Genomic DNA, 27,204 nt, shown 5'->3' on the forward strand with positions numbered 1-27,204 from the left:
CCCTCCTCTGGACCTTCTCCAACAGGTCCATATCTTTCCTGTACTGAGGACTCCAGAACTAAACACAGTACCCCATGTTGGGTCTCATGAAAGCAGAGTAGAGGGGCAGAATCACATCCCATTACCTGTTGGCCATGCTCCTTTTAATGCAGCCCAGGATACAGTTGACTTTTTGGGCTGCAAATGCACACTGCTGGCTCATGTCCAGCTTTTCATCCACCAATACCCCCAAGTCCCCCTCCGCAGGGTGCTCTCACTCCCTTCATCCCCCAGCTCTACTGATGCTGGGGGTTGCCCTGACCCAGGTGCAGGACCCTGCACTTGGCCTTGTAGAACCTCATGCAGTTTGTGTGGGCCCACTTCTTGAGCTTGTCTTGGTCCCTGTGAATGGCATCCCATCCCTCAGGCATGTCAGCCTTCCTGCAGAGCTTGGTGTCGTCAGCAAACTTGCTAAGAGTGCACTTGATCCCATTATGTCACTGGCAGAGATGTGGGTGAGAATTATTTCTCAGTAAAAGTTTTCTCTAGTACTAGTTACTGTAATTTGCACTTTAAGTAGCAGGATAATGTTTTTTTTTCAGGTGTTCTATGTTTCTATTCAGATACTTCTTTATAATCCTCTAACGATATGCATATTCTTCATGTTCTCTCTTTGTTGGTGCTGGTGGGTTTTTAACTTCCTTAAATTTATTATTTCGTATTTCAGTTTAAAATACAAAATCATCTTATTCATTGTATTTTTCAGGGTCACATGGAGGGGGAAGTTTGGGGTCTAGCTACTCATCCTCATTTACCTATTTGTGCCACTGTAAGTGATGACAAAACTTTAAGAATATGGGATTTATCTCCTAGCCATTGTATGTTAGCTGTTCGCAAATTGAAGAAGGGTAAGATGCTTAGTATGAAAAATTTAACTGAATTCAGTTGATGTTCACTAGTGTTTATGAATCTTTGAAAAGCAAGATTGAATAAATTCCTTTCTCTGCTCAAATTATTTTACTGATGCTATGTTCAAATGTTTTGTAGCCCTTAAGCTAATTAATCTTTAAGAATGCTTTCTAATACTGTTAGGATTATTTGCAATTCTGCTCTTTTAAGTGAGAGAATTTCCAATGAAAGTTGGGTCAGTTACATAAATCTGTCACAGTGTTTGTAGTAATGCAACCTTATTTTTTGAACAGTGGAGGACTTCGAATCTAGAAAGTTTTGGAAGAAATCTTTAAAGTAACATTGAATTCCTCTTTGTAAATGTTAGTAAAATCTGTAATGTCAAGGAAAAAGAAAAGTCATAAAATTCTTACTTGTATACTACATCACTAGATTTTATTTTAACAGGTGGGAAACCTGGCCTTAACAAGCTTTTAATGATAACTGCTGTGTTAGACTAAGTTATACAATAGGCATTATCTTTTTGGTGTTCAGGAAAGCATTATGGGAAGCTTAGTTGAAGATGATTTGGGTTGATTAAGGTAAATGTAAGAAGAGCTGTGAGCTGGTACAAGCAGGGATTAAACAAAGTTTCAAGTTGGTGAAGTCTGCTCAAGTCTTAAAACTGATATTTCTTAATATTTTTAAAAGTAGTTTTGGCAGAAAAATAAGGACTGCAATGACTTAATTTGCTGATGAGACATTCTGAGATGCTTTGACAATCTTAGAAAGCAGCTGCCTACTGTACAGAAAGAGCTGGATACTTCTGCAGATTGCAGTGATGGAAATATAATATTTGGTAATGAAAAAAGGCAGGACTTGCCAATTGTAAGAAAAATGTCTGTGTAGCTGAGGAGTAGCTGAGGAGCAGAAAGCTCAGGATGATCCAGCTGATTGCAGGATGACGATTATGTGTGATAGTGAGGTATTTTTCCAGCACATAATGAAGTGTTCAGGTTATTTACAAGAGACTAATCAGAATCTTTTTTGGTCTACAGTTCTCATCTGTGTTCAACTGAATGAAATTAAACTGAAAGTCAAGTATAGAGAAAGAGGAGAGAAATAAGGAGAGAAAATTTAAAATACATAGACAGTAGTGATTAATCTGTATTACTAAAGTAGAATATATGTCAATTAGTATGCTAATAAAATGTAATCTAAGAATCTGGGGTTGTTTGTGTATTGAGTTGACAGTAGCTTCTGTGTGCTATCACAGATTTAGAACTTGGAAATTACCTTGACAGCTTCTAAAAAGTGTTATATACTGTAAAAATAGCTTTCCTTTGCTATTGGAAAAATAATTCTAAAAGAGAAATCATGCACTGTAAATGTACCTGAATGCCATTTCTGTATTTCTCATAGGAGGCAGATGTTGCTGCTTTTCTCCTGATGGAAAAGCATTAGCTGTTGGTCTCAATGATGGAAGTTTTTTGATAGTTAATGCAGATACCCTGGAGGATCTAGTCTCTTTCCAGCACAGGAAAGATGTTATTTCAGAGATCCGTTTTTCTCCTGGTAAGTGATTTAAAAGAAGATTTTTATATCAAGGTAGCTTAAGCACGCTTTGTAACCTTAAAAAAAAAAAAAAAAAGCAGAGATTTGTATTACTTTTTTACATGTAACAAACAAGCCAACAAGGTTAATATTAACATTTTGAAAAATACTGGGTTTCAAGGACTGTGTCCCTCATTTAAGGATGAGATTATTGGAATAAGCTTGCTCATAGTAACCTCCTGAATACAACACTCAATTTTAAAACATGAATATCCAGCAGCCTCCTTAGGTAACTAGGGTTCCACTTTGAGCTGCATAAATTTGGCTCTTCACTGCGGTTACTCTTAGCTAATTAGAATGCTTGAAACTGTTGTGTCAGAAAGTTCTGGTGGCATCTTTTTTCTTCTTTCTCTCCCTGCAGTGCTTAGCAGTCTCACTGAGGTTAGGTAAACACTACAGCTCTTATTTAGGAACTTGGATATATGGCCTAAACAAACTAATAATACTGCTTTAGTGAAAATAGTTTTCTGTAGAAGAAATGTGATGCAAATTACCGATACCGTTTCTCATGCAACATTACTTTCTGGTACCTAAGCTTTACTACTTTCTGAGTGTGATAAATGTTTAAAATTTCATCAAAGATTGTTACTGTTTGAAGATGTAATGGTTGTATATTTCATACTGATTTTGATTATGTGATAATCTGTCTGCCTGTCAAGGACTATGTATAAATGAGCAAGCTCATTTCAAAGAAATCTGAGTTGTATATAGCTCAATTCCAGAATGTACTTGTGTTTAATATACAGAGCCATGCAGTTTTTGAAAATGTCTTGTGTTTGTACTGATGTGTTCTAGGGGCTGGAAAGTACTTGGCTGTGGCATCCTGTGATAACTTTGTAGATATTTACAATGTAATGAGCAGTAAACGAGTAGGAATATGCAAGGGAGCCTCCAGCTATATCACACATATGGACTGGGACATAAGAGGTGAGTAACATTCATTCTGAAAATCTGCTGGGAGATTCATTACATTACAGACTAAATACGGTACATCTGCAGTATGAATTTATGCTATCACTGACAGATTTGTTTATGAATATGCTTACAGCATCTGAATAAACATTAAAAATGCGAATCTTACTACTATTTATATAATTACAAGATGTATTTCAAGGAAAAACTGTCTCTGCAGATTGGTTGGTTTGAGGGTTTGGTTTTTTTTTTCACATCTTCTGTGTTTATTGTCTGACTTCTAGAATAATGCACTGCGTAATGCAGTTGCATCTGTAGCTCAGGAATGTGCATCGTTGTCAAAAACAGCAGAAAGACTGGGTCTTAATACATGATTAATTTAAACACTAACTTTAGTTCTGTTTCCATACAAAACCAAGGCAGTGCAATTGTGCAATCCGTTAGTTCTGCTGTTATTCCTCTACATAATCACTTTTGAAACAGTCCAATTGAATTTGAAAGAGTGTTACAAGTTAGCTGCCTCTGAGAATTTTAAAAACAGGAAGAGGACAGAAACATTAATGAGAATTTCCCTCAGAAAAGTATTACTATAAAAGCAAGCAGAAGTCAGCTTCAGCCGTTGGCCAGGCAGCGTGCATGCAACCCCAAAAGCTCATGCATACTGGCCAGCCAGTTGACACAAACAAGCTCTGAATTAGACCCAGTACATTTTACATACCATCTGACAGGACAACCATGAACAGGAGAGAAAAGTGATGCATTGCGAGAGTTTTCAAAGAGAGGAGGAAGGACGGTGAATTTAAAGGGTCAAAGGATGCAGATCTTCAGAAGCGCATACTTCCAGGTCCTCTGTTTACATATGCAACTTTTTCCAATGGAAACAAATAATTTGTTTAATGTTATTAGCAACAATTTCAAAAGAATGTTTTTGTTTGTTTTAATGGAATTTTCTATTTAATGTTAATATACAATACATAATATGTTTTATAGGGAAGCTCTTGCAAGTCAACACTGGTGCTAAAGAGCAGTTGTTTTTTGAAGCTCCTCGTGGGAAAAAACAGACAATTCCGAGTTTGGAGGTGAGGAAATAGACCGCCACCTTAACTTGCTTGCAAATTAGAGTTATGGTACAACTGTCTTGCCACGTAAGAGGGAATGATGTGTAACAAATGTAACTAGTCTGTTGAAAAAAGCTTCTGGTTTGGCATTTGCTGTCTTTTTTTTTTTTTTTAATTTTATATTTTTGGACATTTGGTTGACTTAAACTCTCATAAAAATCTCATTGGACTTCTGTATGCCTCTTTTGGTACCTAAACACCTTTAAAAATCTATTGCAGATGAGTTAGCCCAAACATTGCCCCAGAAGACCTCATGTCTATCTTTACATACAATGAAATACAGTCATATTTATTACAGCCTGATATGCATAGGCAAGGGTAGTATGTTCTGGCAATAATATTAATTTGCTTTTTCACACATAGAGGATTGTTGTAGGGCAGACAGTGAAAATGGGTAACTTTCCAGTAATTTTTTCTGTGAGATTGAAAGGCAGGGTTGAAAAAGGTAAATTTTTTTATTTTTTTTTTTTCTTCATGTAACTGAAGGGCAGGTAAGAGCAACATTTTTTAAATACTTTTAGGAGGTTTGGAAGTTAAGAGAGGTGAAATTAAGTATTTCAAATGAAATCCCGAATAGACAGGAAATAAATGGTTGATATGTTTAAATATTATCTTTTAGATGTGATGTATCTTTCAGTGCAAGAAATCCATTTTTCTTGAAAATAGATATGAAAGAAAACTGCTTGGGTAAAAGCATGCTCTGTCTTAAATGGGTTGTTTTTGTAGGTAGAAAAGATTGGCTGGGCATCATGGACAAGTGTTTTGGGCTCTTGCTGTGAAGGAATCTGGCCCATAATAGGTGAAGTCACAGACGTAACTGCTTCATGCCTCACTAGTGACAGTAAAGTATTAGCCACAGGAGATGATTTTGGATTTGTGAAACTTTTTCGATACCCTGCTAAAGTAAGTAATTTTCAGCTGTTCATGCAGAAGTTTGGTTAATAAAAATGTCTTTTCAAAACTATAAAAACTCCTCACTCAGAACAAAATAATGCTTTTATAATTTTGTCCTTATGATCAAAGGTGGTATTTAATATTACTCTGCAATTTGCAATGCATTAAGCTTTGAGTTAATAATAACCATTCCAAATCAGACTAAAGAGCCATTTCGTGTAGTGTGCTATCACTCACAGTGATAAATGCATAGGAAAACCTGTAAGAATGAGAATAGGACAGGCAGTATTTAATAATATCTTAGGCATTAATATTCTCGGTATGGTTTTATCAGCATCTTTTTTAGCCCCTTAGGCCCTTGTTTTGAACACAATGAACACTTTTTTCCTCACCTTCGTTTCACTCATAATTTTATAGGCTTTCATTCTGTCCAAACTCAGCCAACTTTCTCTAAGATGAAGAGCTTTAATGTTATTTAATCATGTATCATAGAAAATCAATTCCAGAAGCACATTATATTTTTATTGCTCTTTTTGAACCTTTCTAGTTTTCCTGTATATTTATCAGCAAACGTTTTCAATTTTTAATATTTTGCCATGCTAGGGATGGTAACAATGCACATGCGTTGACTCAAAATATTCTATGTACATTTTATTCTTAATCTGTTAGACTCTTTTCTCTCTTAGGAAAAATTATGCAGTGTTTATTGCTGGAATTTGTTTACAAACATTCTTGCATGCTTGGTATGGAAATACGGTTATTGTTTCATGAGATTGCTATAGGAGAGGAACTTGGCAAGTCATCTAATACATACAAATGCAAAACAGCTGGTGCATTAACTGTAAAGAGATTAAGAACATGCTGCTTGTGCACTGGCAATTCATTTCCATTTTATCTAGTAGACTGGTTAAATTTGATCTGTGCCTTTTCTTCTCCCTTCTTAGGGAAAGTTTGGAAAATTTAAGAGATATGTTGCTCACAGTACCCATGTAACGAATGTCCGCTGGACCTATGATGACAGTTTGTTGGTCACTGTTGGAGGAGCAGACACCTCTTTAATGCTGTGGACTTATGAGATAGAAGGACATCGGGATAGCAGGCAGTGTGACAGTGAAGAATCTGATCTAGATTCTGAAGAAGATGGAGGTCAGTAATAATTTATAAAGGTAGCTGGATTATGCTGTCTCAGGAAGACTTGAGATTGTTTCGATCTTAAGTAGAGAAGATGCTTCAAAGGTTAAGTAAAATTTCCTTTTGAGCAAAGGACTGATAAACTGTTGTGAAGAAAATGATAATAAAGTGACTTACTGCTTTGATTCATAGTGTATAAAAAGACTTTTGACATCTTTTAAAAGGAAAAACATTGAGTGCCGATTACAGGTCACTTAAAAAAAATCTTTATAGAATTACAGTTTAGATTTGGGCACTAGTTCTAATGGAATTATGTTGAAATCTGTATAATGCAAGATTGTAGTTATCTTGATGTTGTAGCATCTGTTTCCGTAACATGGAAAAATTTATTCCAAGATCATATCAGTAGTTATAAAGTGGTAATTACATTTTGTAGAATTAACTTTTATTGGTTTTGCCGTACTTAATGTTTGTGGGCTTTTTTTCATGTTATAATTCCAAGGGTTCATGAACCTCCAAATTTGTTCTCTTGGCTCCCAAGTGCTGTTTTTCCTCCTTGTCAATTCCTCAGTCTTCAAGCATTATTCAACTGTCACTGCTACTCTTTATATAATTCTGCATAATAAATTAACTTCAGTTTTCACTAAAACCTGTTAGATGACCTAAGAGACACTTTGAATATTAGAGGCATATTAAACTTTCATTGGAGAAAAATTTATGCACTTTCTGCTTAAAAATCCTAAAGAGTACATCTGCAAGGTAATTGCCCACAGGGGGGACTTGGTCAGCTTTAGCTTTCTGAATCAAAAATTGCAATCTTCAGAGTTTTTGTCCAGCTTCTGCCTGTGACCTGTTAGCACATCTTTGCCCAATAACCTCTCCTAGGCTCTAGTGCCTTACACAGAACCCTCTTAGGCTGTGTATTCAAAAATACTATAAAAGAGAGAGAAGTGAATCTTTACAAGAAAAGACATCATTGACATATTTTTCACAAAAAATTCTCTTCATCAGGTCCTAGTAATTGCAGTTAAGAGTTGAGAGCTATTCTTAAATTGGTATTAGTAATCTCAGAGTTTGTGGGGGGGAAACATGCCAAAAGGATGATCACAATCCTGTTACTATTTTACCTGTTAGCTTTTTTGCCATATTTAGTAAACATCATCTGGATGTGCCTGACTGTCCCTCCTTAAGCATTGTGTAGGAAACCTGTGCAGACCTATAGATTCTATCCTAATGATGAATCCTGAAATTGAGAACAATGTGGTGCTGGGTCCTCCAGAATTTAACAGCAGGTGTCATGTAGTGAGGTCCTTTGTTAGTGACCCTGAGTTAAGGGCAACCAAGCAGAAACTGGGTATCTTTGAGTATCCCTTTAATCTTTGTTAATAATTTTTTCCACAAAAATATTGTAGAGAATTTTTTTCTTACAATGTCTCATTAACAATGTTCATTATTCCCAGCTACTTTCTTTCTGTTGTGTATTTACTAATAATACATGGTATAATTGTTCCTGTATTACAGTACATTGTTGAAACCTGCACAAATTAACAAATTATGATTTTTTTTCTTGGTTTCTTGTTTTGGTACTTTTAACTCTGATTTTGTTAGGTTATGACAGTGATGTGACAAGGGAAAATGAAATTAATTACACCATCAAAGCCTTATCAACAAACATTAGACCAATGTTTGGAATTAAGCCTCACCTGCAACAAAAGGAGCCAACCTTAGATGAAAGGTAATTGCTAAATTACAATTGTAGCCAAGAAAGCAATCTGAAAAGATGATTAACAGTAAAATATAATTATATTGGAATATATGTACAACTTAAAAGGTTGTGTATAAAAAGAATTGAAATGCTTCTTTGGTGGAAAATAACTCCACCAAACTTAGGAAAAGCCTTGCCAAAGGACTAGGCTGTATCTTTTTCAGAGAGCACCAAAGACTACAAATGATGTATAGACATTATTATGGTTGGGGAGTTTCTTGAGATAATTGAGTTATTTGCTGATATTTGTTAATACTTTTTTTTTTGACACTTAATACAAGTGATATCTAGGGAATGGCATTATAGGCATGAATGTGTACAACTTTTATTGAAAAACAGCTCTCAGTTTTCTTATTTTGGCAACAAACTAATTTGACTAATTTAGCTTCAACTGCTCCTTGCATTGTTTCTGTCTCTAGGTAACTTCTACCTTTCTTTGAAAAATTCTTTCCATGGTGGTTCTGCCTTTACTATTAATGAGTCTTGGAAAATGAAGTTGACTGCTTTGCAGTGTTAGTTGCATTGCTTGGTTTGCTATTGTATGCTTTAGAAGAGAAAGGGGTGGGGAGCAGAGTAGAATAAAACCAACGAGTAGAGAAAGGGAAATTATTTATAACCACTAGAATATAACCAGTTGTAGAATGTGCAGCTGAGAACAGGACCTTGAAAGATGTCAGCAAAATAAATGTAGGTAGTGTATGTGAAGGAAAAGGAAAGGGATTCCTAACATGATACCGTGGCAATTGAGGAAGATTAGTATTAAAAAGAGGGTAGTGTGGAAAACTGCACAGTATAGTTAGGTGTAACAGTATAGAGAAATAGTGGGTTGGAAACTTCCTGCAAGAATGCGAGGGCTTCTGTTACAATGTACATGCCTCTTTCCACAGTGAAGTTAACAGTCTGTGATGCCTTTGAGAAATGCAACATGACTTATGTAGGTGTTTTGATCGCATCTTTTTTTTTTAGTTTTGATGCTGAAGGAGATAATGGATGCCTGTGTATGAAGCTGTAGCTCCCTGTTTTGCATTTAAAATTAGAAACTGTCTTTCTGTTTATTAAATAATTTATTTGATGTGGAAATCAAAAATAAATACTGCACATGCCCTCAATATTTTGAGTTTATATTTGCTGTTGTTAATGAAAGGTATGATTTGTGATATTTAAGTGAAATTATAAGCCTCTGGTATTTCTTTCAGTAACTGTTTCTGGAAGATAAGTGAGTTGTGTTTTTAAGTTTCACATAAAAATATTAAGGAAAGTTCTGTTGTAAGGTAACTAGGTTCTGATTCAGAACACATAAAAGTTCATGAAAGGATTTCATTGCCTGCGTTGTTTAAAAGTTTGGGCCCTAAAATTTGAAATAAAAGTTTTTTGTGAAAGTTGGAACCAGAATATGGTTACTGCGTGCATTTTAACTTCTGTTCTGCTGATGTTAATACTGTGTAAGCTTAGGAAAGGTTTTAATAAGTCTGCTTTCATAGATACTAATTTTATTTTATTTTTATTTCCCTTTTGCTTCATATGAAGGCAGGGGGTAGTCAGGTAAGTTCATTTACACAAAGTCCAGGATCAAACACACTTTAATAACTTAAGCTGCTTGGAAAAGTAGTGATACTTTGAAATAGAAATGAAGGTTTTAACTCTTTGCAAGTAAATAGTAACTTGTTAATGGGTGGAAAAGGGATAAGGGACAATGAATAAGCCCAGTTCTTGGTCTGAGTGGCTGTGAGAAGAGTGCTAAATAGAGTATTTTGGGGGAAGTTAATCAAGTCTCCTCCTCTTTTCCTCATGACTTTGGAGTGGCTAAGGAACAGCTTCACTTAAGTAGCTTATAAAGTCTAACAAGAAGCCTAATTCTTGTGGACTTCTGTAAGACTGTATCACAGTGTTGGTCTAGAGGTCCAGCATGGAATAAGATGTGCAGGGAGCACATTGCGGAGATGCCTGAAGTGGCTGTATAAGCAGTATCAGCATGTCTGCACCACTGTGTTGGAGCTAATAAAGCTTCAGGGACAAGAGGAGTGTTATTTTCTTGGCTGCGGCATTTGACGTGCCATTGCATGTGTACTAAAGCGTCTGATCTGCTGGGTCCAAGTATCATCCAAACGACATGCAGAGTAACTAGCTTGGGTGCCAGCAGTAGGTAATAAGTTTCATAAGTAATACTCTTATGTTTGTAGTAGAACAAATCCATAGCCTGTAGGGCACCCTTCAGACTTGTAGACTAAGCTGCCAGTACACTTGGACCTACACAGACTAAGAAAGGAGAACTCCCTATACCTACCTGGACCCTGTTTCCACAATGAAATCACATCCCTATGGTGATAGATGATAGAATTGTGTTATTCTCTGTGTATCCTTCTGCAGACAACTTGACATAATGAAGAAAGCCACAGTCTTGATCTAAATTTTAAGTCATAGAATCATAGAATAGTTAGGGTTGGAAAGGACCTTAAGATCATCCAGTTCCAACCCCCCTGCCATGGGCAGGGACACCTTGTGCTAAACCATGCCACCCAAGGCTCTGTCCAGCGTGGCCTTAAACACCGCCAGGGATGGAGCATTCACACCACCATCTCAAATTAATTCTGGTTTTGGGCTTTTTAAAAAATGTGTATCTGTAAAGTCAGTTTCTTTGCAAGTTATACAGAACGTGTATAACTCACACAGACTTTCCTTCTGCATTGGTTCATTCACAGGGTTCTTTGGGTATACTGCTGTGATGAGTTGACCCTAGCTGGACACCAACTGCCCACTAAAGCCAATCTGTCACTCTCCTCGTCAGCCCAACATGGGAAAGAAAATGTTAACAAACGGCTTGTAGGTCAAGATTAGGACAGGGAGATCACTCAGTCACAGGCAAAAGAGGCTTAACTTGGGAAAAAAAAAATTATTTAATTGCCAATAAAATCCATGTAGGATAATAAGAAATAAAAACTAAATTTTCAAACACCTTCCCCCCACCCCTCCCTTCTTCCTGGGCTTAACTTTACTCCCAATTTCTCAGCCTGCTCCCCACCCAGTGGCACAGGAGGATGGGGAGTGAGGCTTCTTTGCTTCCCTCACTCCTTCCTACTAAAGGGGAAGACTCCTCACACTCTTCCCCTGCTCCAGCTTAGGAGCCCTCCCATGAGAGACAGTTCTTCACAAATTTTTACTTGGGTCCTTTCCATGGGCTGCAGTTCTTCATGTACTGCTCCAGCATGGATCCCTTCCATGGGGCCACACATCCTGCCAGAAGCCTGCTCCAGCGTGGACTTCCCATAGGGTCACACAACCTCCTGTGGGTGCATCCAGCTGCTCCCATGTGAGGTCCTCCCCAGGCTGCAGGTGGATATCTGCTCCTTCATGGGCCTCCATGGGCTGCAAGGGCACAGCCTGCCTCACCATGGTCTGCACCACAGGCTGCCAGGGAATCACTGCTCCAGTGCCTGGAGCACCTCCTCCCTTCCTTCTTCACTGACCTTGGTGTCTGCAAAGCTGTTTCTCTCACATATTCTCAATTTTCTCTCTGGCCACCACTGCCAGACGTTAGAAGAGATATGTTTCATGTAGTAACACTTCATTAAAATCCTTGTATTCTCAGGATCACATGCTACATGCTAGTGTAGAAGTACATGCTAGTGTAGAATGTGCTTCTGAGAATGTTTTTCAAGTAATTTTGAGTTTGTGTATAAAGAAGATTCCTTATCAGAAAGTTACCTGAATCTCTTTTCTTACTGAGTGCATTCTCTATGGGAGAAGATGGAAATAAAGACAATACCAAAAATGTAGTTACTACTTAAGACTGATTAGTGATGTGCCCTCTGTATAGAGGGAATATGATTTTTAGTATCCAGATTATTAGATGAGAGCATACCTGAAATCGTGTCTCTTTCTTAGTTCTGTCTCATAAAAGCACATCTGTGAGGCCAGGAGTAGTCCAACAGTATGGCCTGGATTGAGAGTCAGAAATTACTCAACTGGGTATCAAAAATTGATGCACTAAGATTATTTTGATTCTAATGTTATTAGCTTAAGTTGATCTCGCCTTTTACCTTGTAAGTGGTAGGGTGACATAGGAAATCAGAGGCTTAGGTTTGTCCATCAAAACTTCACATCACCAGTTGGGTCAAAACAGTGTCACTCCTTTTTGCTAAAGCTCTACAGAAAGGAATGGAAGAATCCCTAGGGTCAGAAAGAGAAAATAAGCAAAAAAGGCTGCAAAACACTGTAGTCTGGTGAGCAAGTAGTTTCTCTGTGAGGTATGGAACATGGGATTCTACATTCAGTGTAGCATAATAATTTTCTGCCAGTGTTTCTTTAATTCAAAATGTAAGCGCAGTTTCTAGAATGTGCATACTACCTCTCCAGTGGAGGTATGGTCCTGTTCTTGGTTTCCTGGTTTGGCTCATAAAATTACTTTCTATTTCCTTGCAATAACAGAAGTTAAAAAAAAAATAAAAACAACTGTTTTCCCCTTCACAACAGCAGTTTCCCTAGGAGCAGTGGACATTTGTGTATCAGTCATTTTTGTGGCTAGCACTGAAGTTAACCTGTTCCAGTTTCTCACCATCTTAACAGTAAAGAGTTTCTTCCTTATATCTAACCTAAATCTCTAGGAATACTAGATTTATATAACCTCTGAAGTTGTGAATAATCCCCTTGTAAAAAGAAGTAAAAAAACTAGAAAGCAAATATAATTATTTCTATTAATAATTCACAGACACCTAGCTTTCAGCCAAATTTGTATAAATAATCCTTTTCTCTTTCCCACCTGCTGCTGAAAAGAGGTTCCAGGTAATGCTTTTATTTTGCTATCTAGTCTGTATTTTACTCTCATCTCTCATTTTCCTTAAAAAGCCATCTGTCATGTTGGGTGCTATACTGTGCACCTTTCACTCTATTCATAGGATATATGAAAATAATTATGAATAGTCACTGTCAAGAAGCAGTGTTTAAAAAGTAGCAGGTTTCATTATCTTCTAATGGAAATCAGACATAAGAAGTTAAACAAGTAACTCTGAAAATCTTGCCAAGAGTAAATGGAAAGACCTTTTCCTTTTAAAATCAGTTCATGCTTGCCCACACTTGACTTGAAAGTCACTTTATGCTGAAGGCTAGTGCAAAATCAATTCCCACTGCCCCAAAGTATGAGGTGTAGTTATAATGACTCTCACAGGAAGGGACTTTTTTTGTACTAAACAGCTGCAAAATCATATCCAAAAGAACACTTGGATTATTAAAAGAGAATTAAATGTTGATTGACACTGTCATAAGTTACCATGGAACTTGAAGAATTGATGTCAGTTTCTATTAACCACAAAAGACCATCCCTTTTTCTGTTAATAACTGTAGAAACTCAGTATCAATACTAAAAATAGGGAGTGAAGTACAACAGCATGTGAGACAATATGGGTAGCAGTGTCAAAAATACTGAAATAATGCCTCAAACCATGAAATGAGGCTTTCTTTGTTTCGCGAACTACTTCAAAGTGCTTGTATTCCTTTTTTACAGTCTTATAACAAGAAATTAATATATATACACACTAAGTCTATTAATATATATATTAATATATATACACACTAAGTCTATTTTCATGTTGAAAGTGAAATGCTGATATTGAGGTATTTATTTTCTGTATGATAGATGGCTGGAACTGTCCTTGTGCCTGTGCAAACTGACCCCATCCATATGTGCATTCATCCCAAAATGTTATTCATGCTCTCCTTCCCATCTTTTTGCATGCAGTTTTTGAGCATGCAACCAGTTATACATGCAGGCACATGACCATGTTGTGTTTGCCATTATTCACTTGCCTGAACATTAAATAGTAAATGAAAAATACCTTTAGCTTTCACACCTTTAAAAAAAACCTTGTAATTTGCATTCTAGTTCCACTGCTCTGAATTAGTATAGACTTAGCCTTTCTTAGGTGAGTACTTGCATAAATTGTATAGGTGACCTGTGAGATAATATGGCAGAGTGTGAATTGTCAAGTCAGGTTTTACTGACCATTGTACATTGACTTGATTCTTTTGTATGGTAATGTACAGATATAAATATACTCTAATGATTGGCTAAGGATGAATATCAACCTAGATTTGTATCTGTTTATCTGTATAGTCTTTTTAAGTATAGGTGGTCTATTCAGGTGGTGGTATAATGTGGGATAGTTTTACCTCTTCTGCCATTCGATCACAAGGGATTAGCAGACATATTATAAAAATGCCTCATTCTACATCCAAGCAGCAGAGGAATCTTCACTTTCAGTCAGCTCAGTTCCCATAACATAAACCTGTGCCGGAAGCATGTCCTTTCAGTTTTTGCTGCTTTCATGAAACATCAGATATGCGCTCCTGGTCTGTTTGTTTCTTCTGCCTTCTTTTCCGTAAATGAAATGGGGGGGAGAAAGGGAGGAAGAAATGAGGCTTGTGTAGTCTGTGTCAAATGCGAGGGTGACAAGTGGAAGAAGGGCTCTTTATGCTGTGTTTTAACAATTTCTAGAACAACAGTAATAAGACTTCCAGGATTGACTGTGACAAATTAGAAATTAAAAATATAAAATATTTGGAGCATTCTGGAGTGATCAGAAGGTGGATTGTGCAGTTTTGCTCAATCTTCTCCCTGTGCCTATCCATGAAGCAGGACTGATCTCCAGTGATAGAGCCTACAGCCCTTTTACACCACTGGAATTGTCTCTCAATTCTATGCCAGTAGATCTGTTTAAGTAACTATAGTCATCGAACTTCCTACTTCTGTTAAGCTTGGCTTTAGTGGTATGGATTTGTATGGTTGGTTGCTTTTCTTTCCCTAGGGAAAAGGTTGTTGAATCTACTTTTCATTTTCTTTACCTCAAATGTGTAATTATTCGGGGTACTTATTTCCTCTGCTGGTTTAGATTTATCCTTTTTATTTCCTTAAATCTCCCCTGACCAATGCAGTCTCTGATTTTTATGTATCTTTGCAACAGTAGTCAAACAGTAGTAGCCTCTGACAACCAATTAAACACACATTGTTCCTCTTAAACAGTAATGTTTTTGGGAATGCCTGCTTTTTCTTGGAATCTCTAAATTGAGATAGGCATAAAATATTTTTATGGATAGATTGTTAGGAGTTGTCCCAAGAGAACTGGACTCAGTTCCCTACAGTTTCTACTGCTTGCTTCAAATCAGGTGGATTTTCTTGATGGAAATGTAGTAGTCTCCTCTCTTTGATCTGAAATCTTCATTTGCTCTTGAGCTACTTTTTGCAGTGTTTTTTGGTTCTAGTTGTTTGGGTTTTTTTGAGTAGCATTAGTTACTGATACACTTCTTAGTCTGCTGTTCAAAATGATAGAGAAATTTATGCATGAATACTGAATCTAGAAATTGACATTCTTGTTCCATGTGCTGACTGCAATTTAGAGGAAGTTACATTGAAAGATTTCCTTGCTGTCTGAAAAGCATTAGAAATTATGCTACTCTCTTATCTAGGAAGGCTCTCTGGAACTGTAAGAGTGTGTCTTTTTCTACTTTCCTTAAGAAGATTTGGATATTTTTATGCTGTTTTTTGTGTAGGCTGGCAATCGCATCTTGGCTGTTGAGGCGTCACAGCTGAGTAGTCACATTTTGATTTTCTTTTTAGTCCTTAGCATATCTTTGACAGCTGGATTTCTTTTAGAGTTGTACAACATGCCAGTAGAAGCAGCATGCACAATAACCAGCATGCCAGTCCCACATTTCTGCAATATAGCTGCTGCATGAGATGAGGGAAGAAGTAATATGACAGTGGAAAACTAGTTATAGATTTCTCTTCCCTCCTCCCTTCTCTTCCCTCCTCCCTTCCCTTCCCTTCCCTTCCCTTCCCTTCCCTTCCCTTCCCTTCCCTTCCCTTCCCTTCCCTTCCCTTCCCTTCCCTTCCCTTCCCTTCCCTTCCCTTCCCTTCCCTTCCCTTCCCTTCCCTTCCCTTCCCTTCCCTTCCCTTCCCTTCCCTTCCCTTCTTCCCTTCCCTTCCCTTCCCTTCCCTTCCCTTCCCTTCCCTTCCCTTCCCTTCCCTTCCCTTCCCTTCCCTTCCCTTCCCTTGCCTTCCCTTCCCTTCCCTTCCCTTCCCTTCCCTTCCCTTCCCCCCCCCATTATTAGGAAAGCTAACAGAATCACTGATACACAGTCTTCCAATTTTCAGCACATCAGCATTGTTTCTGATTTCCATGTTTAAAAAGAGAAAGGTGCGCGTTGTGTTTCCTTAGTTTAAGAAAGGATTTAAAATCAGTGTTATGTAAGGGTTTTTTAAGGAACCACTTTAGAATAAGTGTTTTTTAAGGAACTTCTTTTGTTTGTAAATGTGCTCCTAGTTATTTAATAAATGAGTAGCAATTATTTATGGACGTATCAAAGGAATTAAAGAATTTTAATTACAATTCAAAGCAATAAACTGTCAATAGGAAAAATATTCATTAGTAACTCTTAATATCATTAATCTATTACACAAACCAGCTATTATATGTATTTCAATAACTATAATTCTTATCCATAAAATAATGGGGTATGTACGTGCATATTCAATTCACTTGTTAGCCCTATTTATTCTTCAAAGACTTTTGATTGCGCAGGGAGGGAACTGGTTATTATTTTGCCATTTAACTTCAGACACTATAAGCACTAGAATTTGTTCAGTTTTAAGCAGTACTTACATTCATATGCAAAAAACCCCAACAACCAAACAAACCACTCCAAACCTCAAACAAAGCTTTATTTCTTAAAATAGCCCATTCCCCATAGAGAATCTGTACCTTTCAGTTTTTTTCATGAATTTCAGTAGTTTTACTTGATTGGAGTTGATTCAGTTTGAGTAGCACACAGTGTTAAGAAGGCTTCTGTGGCACTGGGAGATACCTGTTAACCTCTTGATCAGCGTATTTGTAACTGAAATTGCTCATCTACTGTGAAGGCGGGGAACAAATATGGTAATTTTCTTTTTCCTCTGCAAAACTTTAGATACCCTCTCTCCATATGTATTTAATATGATAAACATTGTGACCTGTTAGGAGTGTTTTCTGTTGATGATTTAGAAATTTCTGAGTAAAACTGTGATTTCTTTATTTTTAAAAATGAAAAAGTGAGATCTTTAATTATACTTAGAGATACTATTTTAGTAATGTGACAGGCTAGATGAGAGGATGCTAGGAGTTGATAAGACTGAAGAGAAGAAAGGACCTCAAAAATAGCTGGGGAGGTGAGGACTTTTCCATCAGCTATAAAACCTGGAAAGAGCTGGTTGAAAGAGTGGTCATAAAATCAGATGTTAGGTTTGCTGGCAGAAATCAGATGTGTTCCTTGATTCCTGTACTGGCCAAGATGCTTGTATGGGTAATGAGGAGGGCAGCCCAGACCGTGCTTGGTGTGCTTTTCCACCTTTTTTTGCAAAATTTAGGAGAATACTTTTTTATCTCCACAAACTAAGGGGCAGGATGCTATGACTGTGATCTTGGTCCATGTTATAACTGAGAAACAAATTCAAATGCCTTGTTTTTCTGTCTTGAGATGTGTGGATTCCTTGTAACTGGAGACCTCATAGAGGAAAAAAAGATCTGTAACTTGAGGACCTTTGAGAATGAAGTCTGGGGTTGCATTCCCACCAGACGTATTTCAAGCAGGACTGACAGTGTATTTAAGAGTTGCTATCTTTTAATATTTGTTTCTGAGCAAGGAGACCTTCAGTGCACATCCCCACCTGCATTGCTCTATATGGTTGGTGTCCCCAGATTTTTGCCTTTACTGCCAGTTTGTTAGAAGTCTTATTTCCAAGAGTAAGAATTTTGGAGTAGCAAAAACCAAGTGTTAGACTACCATTCTTTGTGAAGTTATAAAAGTCATTCTCCATACTTCAGTTAGTGTCCGCTGTTTTAATTTGCACTTATTTATGAATGAATATGAAATATGACCCTTAATTATTGTCCTTCATGCCTTTAGTTTTCTTTTTAACTTTACATTATTATTTTATACTTTGCTTTGATAAGAATTTGCTTAATGCCCATATTAAGTTTTAATAAACTTAATCATGTTTGCATGATCCAGGCATCTGCCAGGCTGCTTTACCAGACAGAAATTTTTCAGCTGTGTGGATTTTTTTGTATTTTTTTTGTCCATAGGTACCTGACAGGCATCTAAGCATAGAGGAAGTACTGAAGTATCTCAGAACACAGTCTATAGTTAGTTGCTGAAAAAAATTGTGTTATAATATGTACAAATCTTTTAATTGGGGATATGACATAAATCTATAAATAGTACTAAAATTAGTCAGGGAGAATGGATTAATAAAGCTCAGAAAATGGTATTTTATTTGAAGAATTTAATATTATTCAAATATATGTATGTATTTGAGCTACATACTTTTCAGATGTAATTCAAAATATACAATGTACAAACAAATCACAGTATATTCTTAGAATCATAGGATGATTCTTATTTCTTCTTAGAAAGGACATGGTGATTATTTTGTGTCAAAGCCATCGTTCAAGAGCAGAGGTAGAATTAAAAGTACTTCATACTAAAAAGGGAATATGAAAGAGAGCTGACCTGTATCACTAGTGTGATACTAGTTTCTCATGCTGCCTATTGGATTAAATCATCTGTATTTCATTAAATATATACATAGAATTTATTTTTAAATTAATTTTCTCTTATGGGTCAAACTTAGAGTTTTCTTTTCATAGCCACATACGCTGTATTTATAGAATCAATAACTAATGCTTCTGCAAATCACTTGAAATAATTGCCCGGCTTAGATAAAGAAAACTTATTTGTGTATTTCTCTGTATATGACCCATTGAACATAATCTGAAAGATATGTTACAGATCTTTATCAAACATCTCTTTGATATTTCTTCAGTCTGGGTTATTCAGAACAGTGGAACAGAAGTTATGGCTGATATTCATGCATTTGCATGGTAATAATTTACTTCTAAGCGTTGATCAGTAACTTGTTTCTATTGATGTAAAAGTGAATGGGCAGGTGTCCCTTGAGTCCTTTACAAACTATTACAAAAATAGGAAAGTTAGGGCCTTCTGAGGGCATGTGGCAACAAAAATGATTATCTCAAGTATGTAGATTAATCAGATAAGCCTTTAAAATTTATCCAATAAGAATTGCTACAAAGATGGAAATACCTGAAGAACATAGCATGAATAAGTGAAGAATATTTTATCAGTGGTCATTCATTGTAAAACAAGCTTTTGTATTAACCTCATGGGTTGTTGAAGAATTGACAAAAAAAAACAACCTAGCATGTTAAACAAAGATTTTTTTTCTTTGATTTTTATTTTTTGCTTTGACAGAGGTGTTTCTTTTAAAAATAAATGAAAATATCAGTTAAGCAGGATAGGGCTAGAAGTTTTCCATATGCATTAGCACGTTGGAAGGTACTGTGTTAGTATGGAATGGGTGACGGACAGCGTTCTCTTATTCGCAGTTCTTTATTTCAGACCACCAGTTAGTAGGGCATTGCCACAGCCGGAGAAACTTCAGACAAATAATGTTGGGAAAAAAAAGAGACCTATAGAGGTAAGAAAAACATTGATCTCCTCTTCCTTTCCTTCTATGATTATTATTTCCCTTCCCCTTATCCCCCCAAAAATTGACACACTTGTGGGCACACTAAATGATTGATCCATTTTACATGTAATCAATGATGGAAACACTGAATAGTGAGAAAATAGCCCAAAAAGTGGCAGAGGGTTTTTGTTTTTTTTTTTTCATCTCAAAAGCCTGATACTACTTTTTCTTGCAAATGAAATGGAGCACAACTCAATTTTTAGTAACAATAAAACCTTTTAAATACAGTGTGTAGAAAGCAATTATGTGCTGGTTAGATAACTGAATTGTTAATGGGTGTATTATCGTTAATAAACTAAGCATCTCTTACAGCAGTTTTTAAAAAATTGACTTTAAAACTTAATCTGAAGTTTATCATTGTTACTAGCTTTAAAAATAAAATATTTTTTAAAAGTCTATTAATGATGTCCTTAGCTCGGGCATTTGGTGTTTTTTCATTATGTGGCTTATTCAAATAAATATACTTTGTTTTGATTAATCTGAAGTGGAAATTTCATCTAACCTTGAAAAATGCTGTTTATTATGTTTATTCTCTATGGTTATTATGTTTATTTTCTATGATAGTTCTATGGTAGCTGTTTGTTAATAAACGGCCTTTTATCATTAATGTTCTAGAAGTTTTAGGCTGCAATTGAGCTTTTTTAATGGCCAGCTGGAATTAAATTGTGGACCAGTGTTTATCATTCTTTGTTTCTTGGTACCTTTTGCATCAAAAAAGCTGTGTTCTTTGCTCACTGTAATTTATTTACATGCATGTCTTTGAATATCTGTCTGTATGTATATATATGTTTGTATACAAGTATTCTACAGCATCCACTAAACAGAGATGACAGGATGACATGACTGGGTCTGATAAGAATAAGCAGCAATGTAAGCTGATAGGGAAGGCACAGTCTCAGTTTCTGTTGGTTTGAGACATCATTAAACATATTTTCTTTTACTGCATAAAGATGTATTTGGAAAATAAAACCCTGGAAAAGACATTAAAGTTAATAATTGCTTTAAGGTTTTGACTGTCTAATGGATGTAAATATATTTTTTTAGGACCTAATTTTGGAGCTGGTATTTGGGTACCGAGGCAAGGACTGCAGAAACAATGTGCACTACTTGAATGATGGTGCTGATGTAATATACCATACTGCGTCCATTGGGATCTTGTATAATGTGGCAACAGGTAGGAGAAAACGCACTTGAGGAAAAGTATTTCCTCATACACTTTGAATTACAGAACTGGTATGCCTTAGGTCTTATGAAAGTATGTGGGAAAACTAGTATTTGTTGCTGAAAATTTATCCTGTGGGGATGATTCGTAATAGCTGCATAAGCAAACTAAATATATTGAAATGTTTCCAGTGACTGAATTTTGAGGGAAGTAAAGATTTGATTATTTTGTTGTTAGCTTTCCAAAATTCCTCTTGGATAACTTTTTCAAACATTAACCGTGTCTATGTGTATGTAAGTGTTATAACTAAGGTTGGACTTTTTTTTTTATTTTTAGGCTCTCAGTCTTTTTACCAGGAACACAACGATGATATTTTGTGCCTCACTGTAAATCAGCACCCTAAGTTTACCAACATAGTGGCAACTGGCCAAGTAGGTATGTTTGAATATTTGTAAAAAAAAATTAACATAAGAGCATGCAATTAGGGCCGTGTGAGTTCATGATAAATCACAAAAATATTTGATTATGCTATCTCGTTTGTATGAGTGTTACTCAGTTACCTGTCCTCTTTATATATTTGAATGTAATTTAATAAAGCTGAACAAAAAACATTAAGGCATGAAAGAAGATTAAGCTTATCTTTTCTTTGGAGTGTTATCAAAAATATTTTTATACAAGTCTTAAGCCCCATGAAATTAGTTTGGTTTTATTTAACTATCAGCTTGAGTAGGCTGAAGCTTAATTGAGCTATCCTTCATTTTTATATGGACCAAAATAAATGCCACTTTATGTAGGTTCTGTCTCATCAGGCAGATTTATAATACCCACTTGGTGTTTTGATAATACATAGTTGTAATATTCTAACCTGAATTAAATCCCTAATGCTGTTTCCCTACAGAAAATTTAGTTTTAGGGGCAAAAAAAATGTATGTTTCATAATAATATTAAAATTGATCTACAGACTAACCAGGAAAAAAAGATAAAAAGATCCCCACTGTGCATCTCCACAGCTGAACTAATACTGCTGATTCTAAATTTTGCAGAACAGTGTGTTTTTATAGTCCTACAACTCAACTGCAGTTTTCTTATCTTTGTTTGATTCTCAGCAGATTCAAAACCACATGGTTTTCCTTAGTGCATAGAATACAAAACCCCTTGGTTCATTTTAGCCAGAATATGTTTTTTTCCCTGTAGGTTTGTTTTAGATGTTTCATCTAAATATGGTCAGTTTGTTTATTACCTGCTTCCCTCTGTGTTTTGGATTTTTAGGTGCATGTCTCATTAAAATTAACTCATTGATAGTGGTAACTGCTTAGCTAAAATAGCTTCATTTCTTGGTGAGTTTCTTACCTCACATCAATTTAAATAAATCATTAATGGAAATTATTTAAATGGAAAAAAACTATCAGCAGATTTTGCCTATGCTTTGGTTGAAAAGAACATTTGCAGGAATTACAGACCTTTTATTGTCTTCAGTAATTTGCTTTTTCAGCCTATTTCTTAATCTGGCCCTGTTTGCCTTTTCCTATGACAGAATATATGGGAAGAATGTAGGCATAATGTGAAAATGTGGGGTTTTTGTGAATTTTCTTCTATGTTCATCTTACTCAAGAAGAAACACAGGACCCTTAATGCTTTTTTATTTCATAATAATTTCTACATCTATAGCACTAGAACAATTTTAACTGCTTTGTGATGTGGATTAAGGCATACAAATCAGGAGCAGATGAAACGTAAAAAGTAGACTGCAAAACATTTTTAAGGAGAGAATTAAATCTGAAAAATGAGCTGGAAGCAAAATATCTTCAAACAACACTTATTTTTAGAATCTGAACAGATGTTAAGGAGTAAATATGCCATAAAGAACATACTTAACTGCTGCTACTTTTCCTACTCATGTGACTGGCACAAACATAGCTTCACCATCATGATTTGACTCTTCAAAATACTTACAGAAACATTACTTCAAGCATTTTTAAACTGTAATGCTGCTATGCAGAGTCTTGATAATACTTCCCAGTACCTGAACCTTTATATTCCTTCTTTCTTAATGCTCCTACAGAAGAACATTGGGTGTATTTGCCACTTGACAAGATTAGACATTACTACTTTGAGGAAGTATTGAGGAAGTGTGATCTGGATGATCAGGTAGTGAGGTGGACTGTGAACTGGCTGAAGGAGAGAAGCCAGAGAGTTGTAGTCTATGGGGCGGAGTCTAGTTGGAGGCCTGTAACTAGTGGAGTGCCTCAAGGGTCAGTACTGGGACCGGTATTATTTAATATATTCATCCATGATTTAGATGAGGGAATCGAGTGTACTATCAGCAAGTTTGCTGATGACACTAAGCTGGGAGGAGTGGCTGACACGCCAGAAGGCTGTGCTGCCATCCAGCGAGACCTGGACAGGCTGGAGAGTTGGGCAGGGAATAACTTGATGAAATATAACAAGGGAAAGTGTAGAGTCCTGCATCTGGGCAGGAACAACCCCAGGTTCCAGTATAGGTTGGGGAACGACCTGTTAGAGAGCAGTGTAGGGGAGAGGGACCTGGGGGTCCTAGTGGACGACAGGATGACCATGAGCCAACACTGTGCCCTTGTGGCCAAGAAGGCCAATGGCATCCTGGGGTGTATTAGAAGGGGGGTGGTTAGTAGGTCAAGAGAGGTTCTCCTTCCCCTCTACTCTGCCCTGGTGAGACCGCATCTGGAATATTGTGTCCAGTTCTGTGCCCCTCAGTTCAAGAAGGACAGGGACCTGCTGGAGAGAGTCCAGCGCAGGGCAACCAAGATGATTAAGGGAGTGGAGCATCTCCCTTATGAGGAAAGACTGAGGGAGCTGGGTCTCTATAGTTTGGAGAAGAGGAGACTGAGGGGTGACCTTATTAGTGTATATAAATATATAAAGGGGGAGTGTCACGAGTATGGAGCCAGGCTCTACTCAGTGGCAAACAATGATAGGACAAGGGGTAATGGGTACAAACTGGAACACAAGAGGTTCCACTTAAACTTGAGAAGAAACTTCTTCTCAGTGAGGGTGACAGAACACTGGAACAGGCTGCCCAGGGAGGTTGTGGAGTCTCCTTCCCTGGGGACATTCAAAACCCGCCTGGACACATTCCTGTGTAACATTATCTAGGTGTTCCTGCTCCGACAGGGGGATTGGACTAGATGATCTTCTGAGGTCCCTTCCAATCTCTAGCATACTGTGATACTGTGATACTTAGCAGAAGTAGCTGTCAGCGTTTTCTGGGCGGGTGTTCCACCTAATTTATTAAAATATCAGTAACATGTTAAATATGTTTTTATTTAGCTTGGCAGAAAGACACCTAACATACATCAAAACTAGATTTTTATGTTGTAAGTCAAAATGGAAATAAAAATATATTTTATGGATTTTTATTTCTGATGTGACCTCCTTTTATCAGTAGTTGTTCATCTTCAACACTAAAAGCAGTACTGGTGCTGCTGTGATGCAAAGAGATGACATCAAGGTGTGTGTTAAGAAATTAGACTAAATGTGCCATATATTTTCTTTAGAACTAATCTTATTTCTGGTCTAATTATTTTTCTGCTGCTTTTCCATTACAGGAGACTCAGCAGATATGTCAGGTAAGGGCAATAAAATTTTAACATCTTCAGGTATAGTTAGCCTATCTAGTAGCTATCAACAGCTTTGTAGAGCAATAAGTGACATGAGTTCATTTTTGGTTTATTAAAACCTATATCAGTCATATTACTGTCAGCACTGAATATAAACCACAACAGCTCAGCAGATTGTAAGTATAGAACCAATTAAAATGTTAGAACACACTCAAAAACTACTTTTGTTGTAACGTATTCCCTTCTCGCTGCCCAGTGATCAGTGAGTTCTAATATATACTCCTGCTGTAGCATTCCTACATACACCTGCAGATTTTATAGACATGTTGGGGCTGACAACTAACATTCTTTTAAGACACTCAATTGAGTATAATTTTAAATATGCATTTCTACAGTAAATTCCATTGAGGAGGCCGAGGTGACTGAGTGAAAAAAAAAACAATCACCTTTCACATTTATGTATGATTGTCATGCAGTTATTACCACTGATCCAAAATGCTGGTTATGATGTCAGTTTAATTTTTTCTTTATCATTTTGGGTCTTTGACAGCTTGACAGTCTTGACTGAGCCGTTTTTTATTACTATGCTGTTTTCTGAACTGCAATCTTAAAAAATTCATCACCATCATGTGTGAGTGAGTTCATTGTTAAACAGCCATAATTGTTTTGTGACACATCTTCCAGAGATGCATAAATGTGTGTTCATGTATACCTAGAAAGTATAATAATCTTCATGTGGATCTAAAGCTTTTTCTGTGAAGAACAAATGTACAATGGCATTTTTAATGTGTGTTGACTTCTTTTAAATATGTCATATTGTGCCTGCTTTAAGGATGGTAGGAAGCATATAGGTACCTTTTCCCACACTTTTAAACTGTATAAAAGAAGAAGTGGTGATATGGTTGTTTATGTGAAAGAAAATCTCTAGTCCTGCATATAATGCCTAGAGACTTTCCCTCTCTCGCCTGCCCTCTTCCTACTGAAGGTTTAGTTTGACCTTGTATGTGTTACTAAATTCTTTTGTCACTGCCTGAAAACCGGCACTCTTGCTTTATTCTTTATGGAACCACTAGTCTGGAATCCAAGCTGCTGCCTGCCTTCATTAGAAAGTTGCATAGTTTCACTTAAAATTTATTGATAGCTATTTGGCACCTTGGTCACCAGCAGCTTTTACTTTCCCTGTTCCAATTTTATGTTGCCTACAGTGATGCAGGGGTTCTTGAAGCAGTAATGCTTGCAATAGGCTGGAATGGCAAATTAAGTTTCATAATGACTTGGTATAGATTTCCTTCATCTTAGTGGAGGTATTTTTTTGTCCTGCCAGCCCGTGGTAGCTGACTTATCCAGAAGGAGATGAAAATCTCTCTTGTGAGAGCAGATGTTGAGCAGCTGGAGTACTCCATAAGCAGGACACAGTGTCAGGACAGAGTCCATGTTTGCTGTCCTGCAAATCTTGTTCTGAAAGATTTTGCTGGTTCTTATTCATAAAACCTATGTGAAAATTTCTGTTTGCCACCCAAAAGATAAATTTTCACCAAGGTTATGTGGGAGGTGCACAGGTAAAGGGCAATGCAGAGTTTTACCCAGGGGAGTGCTGAAGATGAAAAAACAGTTCAAAGCTGTAAGAAAGCTCTTTCTTGCCTCAGCTTTCCATAAGGACAGCAAGGAGTTTGGAGACAACAATTTTGACATAGGCCAGTTATCCCCAACCCCTGCCCTTTCTGTTTTAATGGCATGTCTGTACAGTGCTATGGTGCCTCTTGAAAGGTGATAATAACAGTATGTTGGTATCATGAGAAGAAATTCCAATAGGAATGAGAAGATTTATCTAGAGACTGTTTTGGAACAGCTGTGGAACTGTGCTTAGCTTCATGCTGATAAAATTCACGTAGGCCCCAGCACCTACTGTTTTCCATAACATGTCTGCCTTTGAGGGACTAGGTTTAGCTGATCAGAAACACAAAATATGGAGCTGAAATAGAATTTAGTTTAAATGAATCTGGGTCTACAACAATAATCAGTGATGTCCAGACTCTGCAGTCACATTTATTAGAGATCAGAAGTAAGGAAGTTTGAGAGAGAATCGTACTGTCCTGGAAATGCCCCAAATGCTATTTAGGGATTGCAAACTATACATGAATTGCAAGGCTGTTGGAGAGGGAATTGCATTTGGAAAAAAACCCTAGCTGTCATCATAATAGATATAATCACATATATTAATAGCATGGAAAAATGGTTCTTACTGCAAAGAGCTTGCAGTCTAAACAGCGCAAGCTAAAATAAATACTCTAGTTCTGCATCAGTAAGCAAGCTGATTATTCAGCTGACGCTCTTCTAAGAGCATGCAGTTCAGACAGATGGCCATTTTGTAGAAAAGGAGATTCTGGCCTTGCAGTGTAAACTAATTTCTCTGTTGCTACCAGTTGTCAAAAGCCTGATGTAGAAGTTACATTCTTGATAACCTGTTCAATAGTTATGAAGGTTTTTGAGTTAGCATGTGGAACTAAGTTTTACTTAGGAGAAAACAAGAAGACAGCTTGCTTTCAGAGCCTCTATGTGTGCTGTGCCTAGAA

At 36.8% G+C, this 27,204-nt stretch overlaps 1 protein-coding gene across 5 annotated transcripts in view; it reads left to right on the forward strand.

Moving 5' to 3' along the window:
* Positions 1–27,204, forward strand: part of EML5 (EMAP like 5) — a 102,359-nt gene that overhangs the window by 62,166 nt on the left and 12,989 nt on the right. For 2 of the 5 annotated variants that reach the window (XM_062638736.1, XM_062638726.1), the window contains exons 21-31: positions 746–887; positions 2,290–2,442; positions 3,277–3,408; positions 4,384–4,472; positions 5,238–5,414; positions 6,350–6,551; positions 8,145–8,271; positions 19,744–19,822; positions 20,918–21,047; positions 21,372–21,470; positions 24,620–24,640. In XM_062638736.1, the coding sequence (XP_062494720.1) occupies positions 746–887; positions 2,290–2,442; positions 3,277–3,408; positions 4,384–4,472; positions 5,238–5,414; positions 6,350–6,551; positions 8,145–8,271; positions 19,744–19,822; positions 20,918–21,047; positions 21,372–21,470; positions 24,620–24,640 (1,351 nt within the window). Of the gene's footprint in view, positions 1–745; positions 888–2,289; positions 2,443–3,276; positions 3,409–4,383; positions 4,473–5,237; positions 5,415–6,349; positions 6,552–8,144; positions 8,272–19,730; positions 19,823–20,917; positions 21,048–21,371; positions 21,471–24,619; positions 24,641–27,204 lie in introns of those variants that run through there. The other 3 variants (XM_062638750.1, XM_062638744.1, XR_009968509.1) reach the window with 3 other exon arrangements.

Source organism: Pezoporus occidentalis, unplaced genomic scaffold (genome assembly GCF_034315485.1).
Source record: "Pezoporus occidentalis ecotype Australia unplaced genomic scaffold, CSIRO_AGI_Poc_V1 ctg115, whole genome shotgun sequence".
In the NCBI taxonomy this organism is placed as follows: domain Eukaryota; kingdom Metazoa; phylum Chordata; class Aves; order Psittaciformes; family Psittacidae; genus Pezoporus; species Pezoporus occidentalis.